Here is a 15,737-nt window from a genome sequence, read left to right on the forward strand (position 1 = left end):
CTCTCTCTCTCTCTCTCTCTCTCTCTCTCTCTCTATATATATATATATATATAAAGTTTGCATATAAAAATACAATATTATGTATAGTAAAAAATTGATATCTATATTCACTGTATAAAAGGGTTTATATAACAAATAATATAACAATTTTTTATATAAATCTTTTCGATGAAGACTAGTAATCAACAAAAATTGACTGTTGATTCTTAGCAATTCCCTTCCTTTTCCATGTAGTACTAGAAGAAATATAGTTGTCCACATTTATATAAACATCATCCAGCCTTACTTGTTCGCTACAATAGCCTCACATCTCAACCTACGTACAGATAGAAACTCATGGAGGATTCGGCCTTTTTTCACTTTTTCGCCTTTTTGTTGTTGCACTGTTTTATGGCTAGCTTAACTGTGGCAGTAAGAACCAACATCACCATAGACCAATCAGCTCTTCTTGCTCTCAAAGCCCATATCACTGATGACCTTCACGAATTCTTGGCAACCAACTGGTCTACCTCTACTTCTGTTTGCAACTGGATTGGCATCACTTGCGGTGCCAAACACCTTAGAGTCACTGCCCTGAATTAATGCATATTTGTTTTTAAGTTTCTATTATTTGATATTTTATCTTTTCATTTGAAAATCATTCTTCTTACTTTTGGTGATGATGCAAAATAACTTATTAATTTTTTGCAAAAAATACTTTTGAATTGATAATAATGTACTCAATGTTTTTGTGACAACAATATTGATCATAATTAAGTAGGATTTTTGTTATATTTTTTTTTTGTAAATTTTCTTCCAACATAAACAAATGTAACAAGTATGGAAACTAAAATCCTATAAAGGATATATGTATTTGGGACAAAATAGAATCTAGCTTTTCAAAAAGACGGAGAGTAGTGTAATTGTGTGAAAGCCATTCAAAAAGTGACTAATATATGTTGACAATCCAGCTTCATGGGCAGCCATTAAGTTCACCAAAAATAACAGTAAGAGCCGCTGCAGTCCAAATTAAAGAGGCTCACTACTCCGTTATACAAACCTATAACAACAACAAAACACAGTAATCTTCATCTAAACTTATACAAAGTTCCATGTCATCCACATTTTAATAAAATAATGCCCATCTACCTCAATCATTGAACAATGTAATCTGCCCACATAGCAGCAGTTATCACATCACGATACTCCGACATTGCTCGTTGTGCCCGAGAATTAAAAGCTTCCTCAGTGCCCCCACTACCTACGCGTGCAACTCCTGCTATGTTTGCGTCTCCATTACGCATAAATGATCCTTCCCACACATGGAACAGTTCATCTGCCCGATTATACATGCGAATAAAGTTGTGCAATGCATAACAAGCAGTCATAATCAGTCGTTGTCTAGAGATAGAGAAGGAGTGCATTCCAGTCAAAACAGGGAACCTCGCCTTCAAGACGCCAAAGCATCGTTCAATCACCATGCGTAATGAGGAATGCCTATAATTGAACAACTCTTGTGGGGTAGTAGGCTGCCGGTTCGCACCCCGAAACTCTTGGGCATGGTAGCGTTTGGACTTGTGTGGGGGGAGGAATGCACTACCTATAGCGTATCCCGAGTCAACGAGGTAGTACGATCCTGCAATACGAGTGATAACCATTGCCAATTAGTCACTTAACACAACTATTCTTGCTAGTTCCTTACTACGGAAGTGTATCTATACATGTATGTATACGAAGCATGCACTAAAGTTTTTTGATATCAGCTTAAATAATGAATGACCATGCAGTGATTGACTATAACTTACTATTCCATGAAAGCAAATTTTATGAGTGACATTACAAACTTTGACACGACCTTTTATCCATGATATAGAGTGCTGAATGTGAATCACACAATTCATGTATTGAGTGAATTAGTTTCGATATAATAAAATTACGTAGCTACTAATCAAGTGCAGTGTATACAAGGTATTCTTTTTTTTTACACAAAGGACAAAATATGAAGCAGTTACAAACTCATTGTCCACAGTTTGGATTTCTAAGTAAACTAACATAAATATCTAAATTTACCCAAACCTATGAAAAGACATTCATGAATAAAATATGTGTCATGAGATTTAAAAAAATATGACAAAACCACAACCCACAAAGATTCACACCTTTTTTGAGAATTATCATAGACAGTGCATTCCTACTACTCCACAATCCCATTTTGAATAGTTTTTCACATGTATACTATGCTACAAAATACTTTGGAAATGCGAAGTCAGATGCAACAATGATCAAATCAAAAATCAAATGCGGAATTTTTTTCTCATTTTTTTTTTTTTTTTTGTTTACCTCTAGGCGGCCAAGGAAACTCATACTCGGCATGTCCAAGTGCATCCTGCATGACTCATGAATCATTTGCACTCCCTTCCCATCCCGAATGCACATATGTAAACCGCATGTCAAAGTTGCATGCACACATCACGTTTTGGGTGATATCACTCCGTCTTTCTCTAAATGCGGTAGTCCTAGCGAATGGGGCAGAGGCACTTATATGCGTCCCATCGATAGCCCCCACACATTTCTGTTAAAAAAATAGGTAGCTGTAATTAATAAATTAAACTTATGTGCAATATAGTGTAAACAATATGAAGTTCACCAAAGTGAAGTTAGCTAGTACAAAAATGTATGTATCCACTTATTACAGGCTGAACAGTACTGTCCAACTACCTACGTACGTAGCTAGAGATATTGGAACATTTTTAACAATTCATATAACCAATAGTCACGGTTGGACGTAGTACTTGCATTTGACATTGGAATTTTTCCAATGGTTTGCGTACTCACGGTTGTTTACATCAACTTTGATATGTTAACTTGTCTACTTTATTTAATATTTGTCAATCAACCTCAAATTGAAAAAACTAGAAATATTTCAAAACTCTTTCATAGGTCATCTTATTTTGTTTCTATTCTCTATTATAGATCTTTCACAATTGAATTTCATCACAAGGATAATTTAGCTAAGAACTAAAAAAGGAAAAATCGAAGCATACCTCAAACCATGGATAATATTTCCCATTCCCTCGAAGTGATTGAGGGAGCTCAGCTGCATCAACGTTGGGCCGGATGATGATACATCCCAAAGCATGGATAGCACGCAAGGTACGCCGGAACTGCCTTTGAATGGTCTCGAGAGAATGTTGGAAGCGATTGGCAGTTACCCGGTAGTCAGCGTTGTGTCCGACGATATATAGCACTGTCCCAACGGACTCCTCAACTGAAACCCAACCAGTGTCTTCCTCTAATAGGTGCAGCCGCTTCAACTCATTACACAAGTGTCTAAAAATGGCCTTGTCCATGCGGAATATGTCATAACACACTTGCGGATTTCCTTCTAGTACTTCAATCACATATGACCTCCCACTTAGGATACTAGTGCACCTAGGTCGCTTCATGTAGTACTTTTGCACGTACTCTATACACAGCTGAACGTAGGCTGTGACAATCTCGAGCTCCACCTCACTATCGTACTCATCTGAATCAGACTCAGCCATGCCTGAATCATGATCTGAATCGGACTCATCCATGCCTGAATCATGATCTGAATCGGACTCAGTCATGCCTGAATCACAATCTGAATCGGACTCAGCCATGCCTGAATCACGATCTGAATCGGGGTCGGCCATAACTGAAGCACACCTGTGGGCAGCCATTAAGTTCACATCAGCCACTATAAAGAAGTACATATATATATATATATATATATATATCACTTTATGTATATATATCTATATTGCTCTATGTATAGAAACCTGCTTCTCAAGGGATTTTTTATGATAGATCCTAGAATCACATGAACCTTGCAACGGAAAAATTCATCTCACCATATAATCCAAACAATATTAAACCTTTACGACTTGAAGACAAATATGGTTTGTCAAACACAAGAAGACCTAATTTAAGGAATAACAAAGAAATATTTGTAAGAGATTATTATGACATTGATAATTTTACATATTATCTTTGGTTTTGTTTTTTTTAAATTTTTGAAAATTTAAAATGATTGTGGTTTAATATATTTTCAATTCAATGATATTATTATTATTATTGGCTTATACTCAAATACAACATATGAACAAAATAGTATTACCTTTTCAAAAAAGTAAATGGATTCCATTAGTTTGTTATGGCTTAATTAGTTGAAGGAGCCTCCGCAGTAATTGACTACTATACATGGAATACTCTATGGATACAATTGACAAGTTACTATAGACAAGATTAAGTATGACTTCACCTGACTTCCTCCTTAACCTAGTAAAAAGCATAAGATGTAATGATTTTTTCTAATAAATTTTTTTTTTCCTGAACATTGTTTAATAACAGAATGACGCAAAAGAAGGAATGTGTATATGATGATTTTTTATGTGTTCGGCATTGGGTAGCATTTAATAGGCCATGTATCTTGGGGAGGGATAAGAACTATGGCTATCATTTTAAAATCTTTATTTTTAAGTCAAGTACAAACGAGGATTTTGAGAGTAAGGCGGGACATTTCATTTTTATTTTATTTTAATTTTTGATAAAATTTTATTTATTTTTTAATACTACGACTACACTTTTATTTAATTTATATTCTTAAATTGATACATTATTATTGATTGTCACCAAAACTTAATTTAATAATTTAATTTATCACTAATCAATTGTCCCTAAACTCAAGCATTTGAAAATGATAAAATTTAATCATTAAATTAATTTAAAGAAGTGTTACGTTCATAACATTTTAATTATTTTTTGTTTATTAATAACAATTTACTATTTAATATATATTTATCATAGAAGATATATTTATTATAAAAAGGTTATAAAAATATCGTTAACATAACATATTTCTCCCATCTAACCAAAACGAACCTTTCAGTCCATACAAAGTTACAAACAGTAACCACTAGTGTCCATTTCCATGTTTTTTATAAGTAGCAGCCACACCGATGCAAAGCATGCAATAATAGCACTTCTGTCTCTTTTAGGAGCGTTCATGCATGTCCTCTCTCTCTCTCTCTCTCTCTCTCACTGTTTTTGTTCTTTGTTTATTCAATAAATTCTTTTCACTTTTAATTAATATCCGTTTCAAATTTTTTGCAGCCAGAAATCATAATTAAGTAGTTACAGTTTTTTTTTTTGAATAAATTATTTATATTCATTTCACTTGCTCGGATAGTCACACATCACACCAAACAATCCTTCACCTTACATTATTGTAGTCTTCCCCATGTAGCACATGGACGGCTCCACTTGGAGCTCAGGGGTTCAAATGAACCTCCTGCTGGCCAATGTATATATATTGGTATATATTTGTTGACGTCCCTTTTTCAAAATTTTGAAGACCTTGATCATGGATTTTTTTCTTAAACTCAACTAATGGATTTTTTTTAAACCCAACTAAAATAAGTTTGAATATGATTCTATTAACAATATCCTAGCATTTTTAAACAAAAAAATGAAAAAAGAAATTACAAACCGATTTGATTTAAAATTTGGGAAAAAAATTAATAAGTCTTATCCACTTAATTGGAGATCAATAGATGAATGATTGCGTAACTGTATAAATTGAAAAATATATAGCTTTGGAGGATTGATAATAAAGAAATCATTTAAGAATTTTCGTATATAAAACATCATAGAGAGCAATTGTAGAACTTTATGTTTGATTTTTGGTGATGTCTTTTATTTTTTACTAATTATTTTTTTTGATGTCAATATATTCAAGTTCACTTTTATTTTAAATTTCATATAATTTTTGTTTCTTATTAATCCCCTAAATAATAATCTTGGAACTGCCAATGCACTAACATTATACTTTTCATTCATATAAGACACGAAAGAGTAGAGAACAAACTGAGTCCGAACTGTTAAAAATGCAAATGGTCACTATTCAAGAGTCAACCTTCAAAATGTTGCTAATAGTGTTGGAGCCAAAATATTAGTATGAGGACAAGTTAAAAAGCAAAATTGAGCAAAATCAGTTCTTAAGAAAAAAAAAAAAGTTATTCTACAGTAAACGGTAAAAAAAATTAGAAATAAAACACATCCTCCTGTTAGCTACGTGGGATGGTGTACTATGAAGCCATACGGTTTTCGTATGATGGGGCTTGTCCTGAGTGCCAGCCACTAGCCAGGCCAGTGGGGTAGATTAAGTAAATTTCTATCCACAGATTAATAAAAATAAAAAGAAAGTCTGCATTTTGCAATATCTTTCATAATACAAAACAAAATTAAATTTCTACCTTATTATTGGCATCAATAATTCAATATCAACTTATTTTCACCTGTTTCCCATATTATTGGCATCAAAGATAACTTATTTCCTATCATAAGCGTGTGTTATACACACATATAAAATGATACAATCATGATTATATTCATGCATGTTTACATTCAAGCCTCACCTACGCACATAGTTGTTAATAATACTCAATTCAGCCAATCAAAGAAGAGAAGGTGAATCTATGATAATATATCCATTCTTTAAATCTTGAGAGGTTGCCCAATGTAAAGTGGTGAAAACTTAAAAGAAAAACAAAATGAGCTAAAGCTGATCAAACACCGACAAAGGAGTAGTGCAATCAGAGAACACAGCGTGGTTGGTGGTTCTTATTTAAGACCCATTCGAAGATCGAAGATTAAAAAAAAAACAGAGACGACAAATCCAACTACAACTCAAAGAACGTATGTGAAATAAATAAATAAATAAATGAAGTTGCTCAGATAGATTGCGTGGTAGAGAATATATAGGACCCAATTTGGTGATGTGAGAAGAAACTATTGGTTGTAGATAAGGTTTGGTGGCATTTACAGTTTACATTACACTGTCATAATTTTTCATGTAGAAGTTAAAATTTAAAAGGAAAATTCAAGTGGGATCAGCCAAGACCAATATTTTCTCTTATTGAATTCTATTGATAATTGAGGTGTATATATATTGAGAACATGGTATGGTTAATACTCTATCAAATAATATAATGTTTTAAAAATACTTAAAAAAAAAAAAACTATGCATAAATTTCAAGAAAGATACAGAGAAGCACATAAAATTGTGCATCTAAATCAATAACTTGTGTTTTATTTTATATAAAAAAAAATGAATTATGGTTCAGAATTAACAAAACTCCACAATTGCATACTTAGAAAAAACAGAAGTGTTATACAGGGAGTGAACTATTGACTAAAAGTATAGCCAAAATGGAAAACAACCGTGTGTGCAGTTGGTGGATCTGTTTTGAACTCTTAAATTAAGCCTAAGAGCTAAGGTCCCCCACTTCAAATTCTCAGCTCAAAAAGGAAAAAACAAGAAGAGGCTAATGATCAGTAAACCTCTAAATCTAAAACTCCGCTCGAATAGCAATGTCAATATCAGTAGGACACAATTTCATCTGTATAAGCAAATGAACCCATTCAACCTTTACATAGGATATTTGACCAGACTCACAGATTAAAAAACAGAGAGATAGAAGAGAATTTGTCCATGTTTTTCTTCTCTAGAACATGCTGAAGGTTGATTGTTCATAGTCATAGGTCAAAAAGGGAGACACAAATAGGGTCTCTGCATGATCTTCAACATGGGAAATGTGAATAATTAACACCATTAATCTGGTGTAGCCAGGATATTCTATTAAATACCAAATTTTTTTTTAAAATCATGTTTAAATTTTGCTTCATTTCTATTTCACACAGCTCAAAAAGGATCATGTGAAAGGTGACTATTCAATATTTATGACAGTTCAACATATGAATATATTTCACAATTTGGTTGAGTATCTTAGTATATATCCAATGCACCGAGAGTTGTGAAAATTTATTCCATGAAGAAATTAATTTCCACCAAGAATCAAAGTATTCTCTAATCTTAAAATCTGCACGCAATCTTAGCTAAGGTCCCCCACGTTAATGAAATGCATGAGTTATATGTCATTTCTCTACATTTCAGGAAATTTAGGTGTTTGGGGAAACTGAATTGGAGTTACACCTGTAAAGGGAACACGCAAATCGTACAAGTATTTTTTTTTTGACTTTAATGCACATCAAAATACCATTTAATTTTCTCTGTTTTCCTAGACTTTAAAGTTAATTAAAACTAAAGAAACTTCAAAGACTTATTAAGTATTTTCTATTTTTTGAGATAAAGACTTATTAAATTTAAAATTAACGTTTAGTGGGGTAATATAACATATCATTAATGCTCATGTATTTCCTTCTTTAATTGCAATGCCAATTGCAAAATTCTGACTTTATAATTAAATAATAATAATAAAAATAATGATCCAAGGAGAAAATATTAATTGCTAGTAGAGTAGTTATAATTTCTTGGCGTTGTAGTTGTATCACATTACTTTTGATGTCAAAATTTAGCTGACACAGTGACATCTACTTTGAATTTAATCAGAAATAAATTGATTTTCATTCCCAGCATTTTTAAGGTTAAAGTTTTGTTTCTGAAAATCATTATAAATAATTACCCATTTTGTAGGCAAATGATTAATGTTGACAATGACAAAAATGACAATCCACTCAGACCCACCATGCCCCTATTTTGCTATACGCAGGTTTTTCCTTTCCTAAAAATAGGATGAGATTAGGACAAGTTTTGTTCATTTTATAGTATTTCATTCTGCATCCCCAAATGTGTTTGTATACGTAGTCTTAAATTAATTGTATATAAAATTTAATCTTTATTTATACACTATACTTATAATATAATTTTTATACCTATTCTATTACCACCTTTAAATATATTTGTCTCTCTCGACACTCTCCGTTGCAATTTCTTATACTCTCTTGCTAATTTTGGAGTCATCTTATTAAGGATGAAAAACTCTATACACCTTGCTCAATTCCAACTTGTCCCACTCTTAGTCCGTACAAGTTTTCCCAACTTCAAACAAGAGTAAAGATAGGGATATCTATATCCAAACTTGTCATGCCTTGTAATCACACCTAATTGATGTATTACGTTAAATATTTGAGATAATCTAGTGTAAATTTAACAAAAGTGAACTAAAATTAGCACTTTTTAATCATTTGAAATTTTTATGGATGGAAATCAAACTTGAACCAATTATTAAGACAAAAATATATTTTAACATTTTTTTATCAATACATTTATCTTTTAAATTTGTTTATAGTTTATTTGCACTGTTTTATAATTACAAAAATAAGAGAATAATTTTAAAAGGATAATTTAGAATTGACTCTTTTCCTTGGCAATTTAGGCAACTGCCTATGGCATGAACCCCCCCTAAACTAAGTCCCCATAATTTTGGTCTTATAACACAATGCTATGCTTGTATAGTAATCTAAAGTAAAAACATATCATATACCCATTTTTTTTCTTTTTGGGAAAGTGTCCATGTCTAGTTATAATAAATAAACAAAGAAGAAATCCATATACTTTTTTTCTCTCTCTCTATTTCACTTAAAAATCATTAATATAATCGTCTATCAAAAGTAAGAAGGTCCTTACATTGTTTAAACTATAAACTTTTGACTTCAAGATATAAATAAGCTAATTTCAGTTTTGTAATGTAAAGTGCTGAAAGTTTATTTACTTTTTTTCTTCGTAGAGGCAACAATTGGCTTCTGGGCACTTGACTGTTCTCCGGATTATTTGTCAAAGGCTGCTCAAATTGTACCTAAAAAAATGAGAATAGATATAAGTACAGTAGTGAGTATCCCAATCCTGACAGCAAACTCATTAACAAAACAGATTCGTAGAACGTATGACAGTCAGGTTGATATACTTTATTCACCCAGAAATGCATGCAAAGCAGAAGAAAGGAAAAGAATAAGAAATTAGTGAACATCTGTGAACAGTGGTCTGACAGCGAAGAGAAAGAACACACTCTAACCTCTAATTAAGAAGTTGATATTTTTGCAACACAAACAAAAAACCAGCAGCAAGAAACAAAATTAATAAAGCTTACATAAAGCAGAAAAAGGGAGACTTAATCTAAAATTTTTGAACGAAGAAACTGATACTTCCAGCAAAATCAAATCATAATTAACAAAGAATGAAACAAAGATTTATAAAAAGGAATACCTGAAAGCTATATAGACCTGGATCAATTATAACAGACGTGGCTCTCTCATACCTGCAGATTTCATACAAAGTACAATCCTTTTATTAGCCAAAGTTGTATACAAAATTTGTAGTAAATTCAAGTGCTGCTTTCAAACTAATTCCACCAAAACTACAAATAACTAACAAAAGAGAAAGGATAAGCCAAATACTCATTCCAGCCAATGTCACTTGTATGCTCAATAAAATACTACATTGTTAAAATAGCTAACAACGTTTGAAGCAAATATGTGACACAAAAAAGAAATTCCCAAAATGGAATGCAGCATCTTATGTATCCAATATATATATATATATATATGTCACCAAAGTTAGAAATTCATAGGAGGCATGACAACCACAAAACATATTTCTTACATAAATACCATACATGTCCCAAGGAGGTTAACATAATAAAGGAAGGCATAATGCAAACATTGTTCATAGTATTAACATAATACAAACTTTGCGTATTCATATTAAACCAAACTAAGACTACTAAATAACTTCCTAGGCTGTCTACACGGCGCACATCATTAGTTAACTTCCTACACTGTCAACCACAACCACCACTACTGCAATCCACCCCCAATAAAGTCAATCCAGGCCCTTCTTCTATCAACCGTCATGGCAAAAAAAGCGGCTCTACTCTTGGCATGATGAAGCTCTTGCACGACCTTGCAATACGTGACATGATCGACATCGGTGTGCTGGTTCAGAAGAGTTACAGCTGCTGTAATTGACTCACTGGCAGCCCCCACAGTAGAGTCTCCAGTGTCGATGGACTTTTTCCCCCGACGGTTCCTCATGTCAGTAAAACCCCATATTGCCTCGGTCATGGATTCAAGGGAGTGCCCTTTCTTCCTTTTTCCACTTGAATGAGATTCTTCAGCTGGCCGCTTTTCAGCTTGCCTCCGGCTTTGGGCTTCACTCGGTGTGGGCAGCTCCTCCACGTCATCGAAACCATCGGTGCTGACATTGACATGTACCCCCTCAGATAGAAAGGTTGCATCAAGTTCTCTCTCTTCATCACTATTGGGAGCTGGTTGGGTAGATGACATTTGCAGGAAACCCGTGGCTGTGTTTGAATTGAAAAGAGTGCCCAACAGCTCATAGTGTCTCATCCCCTTTTTCCTGAAGTCCTTGAATTTATGATTGACCTATTACCAACCATATATATTGGGTTAGATGTTTTATATTTGTAAAACCCAATACAAAGTAGATGGCTAATTTATAATAACCGTATAACAACACTCTTTATTCCAAATTGATGATAGCCAAAAAGGTTTTTTAGGAAATTGTAGACATTGAGTATAAAATAATATAAGTCAAAGATATAAGTCAAAATTTATAAGTCACATTAAACCCCATTAAACCCACAGTAAACCCCATATATAAGTCAGATTTTATTCCATTCCTAAAAGTATCATCATGGGAAAATGCTACAAAACAACTATTTAAAGCCACTATTATTAATACACTCATAAGCCAATAAACCTAATATGTTTGATATTTTTGATATTGAAGTCAGATTTAAGGACTTACCGCAAATGCAGCAGCCCAAGCATCGTCAGTGGCCGTCACCGTATTTGAAATGGGGTCCCATCCCATTCCTGTACGTGCGATGAGCTAGGAGAAAGTGCGGTGTCTCTGTTTCAGTCATTGATATTTTTGTGTAAGTTGTGCCTTGGTGTAACTCTTAGACGCACGCTTGTTAAACTCATTGACAACTGCTGTCCAAGTTCCAGTCTTGAACTGGCCTTGGGGCATATTCCCTTTAGCATCCTCTTCTAACAAGATGTCAATAAAATGTCTCTCAACTGCTTCAGGCCACTTCTTATCCTCGACATCATCCATCTAAATACATGTTGGTATACTTACATAGACTCGTAAAACGGTCTTCTATGATATGGAATTAAATTCTTTAACTTACTACTAGACCCAAGCAGCAGGCATATAAGAGAAAATTCACCCCATATAAAGGAAAAATACAAAGATACACATTCATACACATAAGTTTTAGGTCAACTTGTAGTGGCATTGTATATTTATGAAGGCATAAGAGCATATTATTATTATAGTTGAATATATGTGTAACCACAACAGATTAGCTATTTTAGCTTCAAGGTAAAATATATTGTCACTTCAAGAGACAAGGTCCATGTTGGGACTTGTCTCTTGAAGAGACAAGATCTAAAAAATACTATTTCTTCAAATAAGTTTCAAATAACAGTATTTAGTGAAATAATTTTAATTATTAAAGAAAGAAAAAAAAGTGTTAATGCAAACATGAATAAAAAAAAAACTTTTTAACTTGAGAAACAAAAAGTGTCTTGGTTATAACTTGTAAATATTATCTAGTCCAAGAGCTGATCTTAGCTATAACGATTATATGTGTAACCACACTCATAGTTGTAGGCCACAATGTCATTACACGGAAAAATTACATAAAATACTGACTCTCTCTCTGTTGGACAAGTTCCAAATATTCATATTCCAAAGGGAGAGAGGTCATGAATTTAATTAATTAATTAATTATAATTAAAATCTTAACATTTTTGAAGAATTTAATTTTCACTAAACGATGTGAAAGGATGTGGCTGCCTTGGCAGCTTAACCTACTTCATGTTCTTCCAAGGCTCACCCATCTCATCAATCCCAGCTTCAGTGCTCATTCATCCAGTGTTGATGAGATGGGCTGGCCCCTTTGGGCTATTTTGTTGTAAATATCTTCTTCCTTTTTCCTTTTTTATTTTTTATTTTATTTTATTAATTTTTTTTATTCAGGAAAAAAGTACATTGATTTCTAAGGTTTTCAAGATTATAAATTCTTATAACTTGGATATATGATATATCAACAATAAATTCATTATTGACCTGGCTATTTTTGGTTTTATTTACACACATACATTACATGTGCAATTGTGCAAAAAAGAAAAAGAAAAGAAATGCCAAAATAAATCATTTTCATAATATTACATAGTGCAAAAAACATTAAATTAGAATGAAACTGTGTTTCCTAGCCTTCCACCTAAGACTCCACAAGTAGAGATAAATGTGCTATCTACTTTTGGCTTTTTCCTTAACCTCCTTGTCCCTTTGTCTTAATATGAGAAGATCATACCAATTGTATGGTCACAGGGTTTGAGAAGAGAACAAAATGTGGTTTTGGAAGGATCTTTGAGAGTTTTCTTGCAATTCTCACACTCCTCCCACTAGGAAACAAAACTTAGGCTATTTGTTTGTCTTTGTTAAATATCTTTATCTTGACCTTATAAAACTCTTTCACAAACTGAAGAATATAATTTCAACTCCAACAAAATCTGTTTCGTATATAGTTTTCTTGTACATTTGCTCAAAATCTCTATCCAATAAATCTTGATTCTTATTAATGTAAGTATACTACTGCCCTCTAGGTTATATGATAAGCAAGATGCTTGTTTAATGATAAGAAACTCTATTTCGATTTAAATTTATATATTGAGGTTACTTCACTAATTTCTGTAAAGTTTTAAAAGATCTGATTTCTGTTTTTAATTCTAACATGATACTATTAATTAGTTTGGACTTGGGAGTGACACACATCTATGCCAAGGGCACACTCATTTATTTAGCCCATGGTCAGATTGAGTTTTTGATTATTTGACAACAGTCTCTGAGTTATCCTTATAATTCTCTATGACATTATTGTTTCATTCTTTGAGTGCAGCCTTTGTAACTTTTATTTTTATGGACACAGTATTAAGTTAATGTAGGGGAATCATTTACTTTTATTTTTCAAGCATCTTGCACTACATTTTTACATAGGGTTAATTTAGCAACCACATTGCTTCAAAATGAAACGGCCTTTTTAAAATTTAAATAAAAAAACAAGTATGATAGTCTTAGTATCACACAAAAGTGGTGAGTGATCTGAAATTGTGATGGGTAGGGATGTGACTGTTGTCTGAAGTACATCATTCAGCCATTGAATTAGTGAAAGCATGCCCCCAAAAACCCAATACACTAAAAAATCCCATCTAACATATAACAGATCATGAACCCAATATCCATACAAACTCAGAAACAAAAATCCAACACAAGAACTCTAAACCCAGACCCCAAAACAACCCATTGATCCTCTAAGAAACCTGTCAACAAACATCTTCTCAGCCAAGTCAGAATTAGTGAAGGCATGCCCCCAAAAACCCAATACACGAAAAAATCCCATCTAACAGAAGGTGCAGATCATGAACCCAATATCCATACAAACTCAGAAACAAAAATCCAACACAAGAACTCAAGAACCCATAACAAATAGATAAACCCAGACCCCAAAACAACCCATTTATCCTCTAAGAAACCTTTCAACAAACATCTTCTCTACATGCATTCAATAGTCATCAACATATAATTAAAGAAAAGTCACAAAAAAAAAATAAAAACCCAAATTTTTGACAAACCCAAATCTAAAATAGACTGACTATCAACGGTCTTAGCAGGAGGGTTTGGGTGCTTAGAAGATTAAAACAGAACTTAGAAGCATGATTACACAGACGTACCAGTAAGGGAGCACGGTCAGAAGAGGAAGTAGAGGAGGAAGCAGAGGAGGAAGCAGAGGCTCTGTAATGAACTCGAGAGGTGGATGAGGAAGGGAGTGAGGCGTCCATCTGAAAGAATATATGAGATTAAAAAAGAATCCCTAACATGAATTAATGTCAAATGAGCTGTTGGGATGTGAAAGAAAGCTGAAACAATTAATTAACAAAATTAAAAACCTTACCTGACCGACCCCTTCAGACTGTGTGAGTTGCCTTTTCCGTAGCAACAGAGCGTCCTTAGCAACAGAGCGTCCTTAGCAAAATAGGGGTTTCTTCCAAATGATGTGTGTGGGATTTTGACGCGTTGATGAAGCTATGTTAGGAGTAAAGGCGCCGGATCCGTGAGGGCTGAGGTGGAATTTTGATGGGTCAGAGCAGTAATGGAGGTGGGTGAGAGGAGTAATGGAGTTCGGATTGTGAGTGTAGAGATGAGAGTAGAGAGGAGAGGAGAGATGAGATGAATATTTGGGCGTGAAGACTGATGATGGCGTGAAGACTGAAGAGATGAGAGTAGAGAGGAGAGGAGAACGTGTTTTTAGAAAAAGCTGATCCAGTGGGTCCGGCTGCAGTGAAAATTGAATTTCATTTTATTTACCGTTGTGCCATAGAAACGCAATTTCATTGTTTAAAATGTGGTCCAAGCATGTTTCAAAAAGTATGTTTCAAACAGCTATTTTTGAGCAACTATTTTCAAACAACCTTATTTTAAACACTATCACCAAACATATTGTTTTAAATTTTGAACACTAGTGTTCAGTGTTTAAACACTGAACACTATGTTTTCAGTTGGCAAACCAAACAGCCTCTTAAATACTCTCCCTTGACAGAGTCACCTTGAAACTCTAAAAAATCTGAATCGAGTCCGACGACTTTTACCCTTCATTCAGATTTTTGCCAAGCCTTATATAGGTTGTAGAGCCGATACTAGCATTTAAAGTTTTGTATTGTTATCAACTTATCAATTTTTTTATGGGTTTTAGTAGGTTATGTAGCTTCCCATTTATATAATAAAAAGTATATACATCAGGCTTAAAAACACTTCAAAAAAAGGCTTAGATGACTTCTACGACAGA

General features: G+C 33.4%; 2 protein-coding genes across 3 annotated transcripts in view; one reads left to right on the forward strand and one right to left on the reverse strand.

Annotated features, from left to right (window-relative positions):
• Positions 1-15,737, forward strand: part of LOC115992579 — a 53,841-nt gene that overhangs the window by 3,607 nt on the left and 34,497 nt on the right. The window lies entirely within an intron of this gene.
• LOC115955752 lies at positions 2,375-3,683 on the reverse strand. The gene is made up of 2 exons (XM_031074068.1): positions 3,024-3,683; positions 2,375-2,551 (listed from the first exon to the last, which is right to left on the reverse strand). Exons 1-2 carry the CDS (start codon positions 3,681-3,683, stop codon positions 2,375-2,377), a joined length of 837 nt encoding a protein of 278 aa, XP_030929928.1.

Source organism: Quercus lobata, chromosome 1, assembly GCF_001633185.2.
Source record: "Quercus lobata isolate SW786 chromosome 1, ValleyOak3.0 Primary Assembly, whole genome shotgun sequence".
In the NCBI taxonomy this organism is placed as follows: Eukaryota; Viridiplantae; Streptophyta; class Magnoliopsida; order Fagales; family Fagaceae; genus Quercus; species Quercus lobata.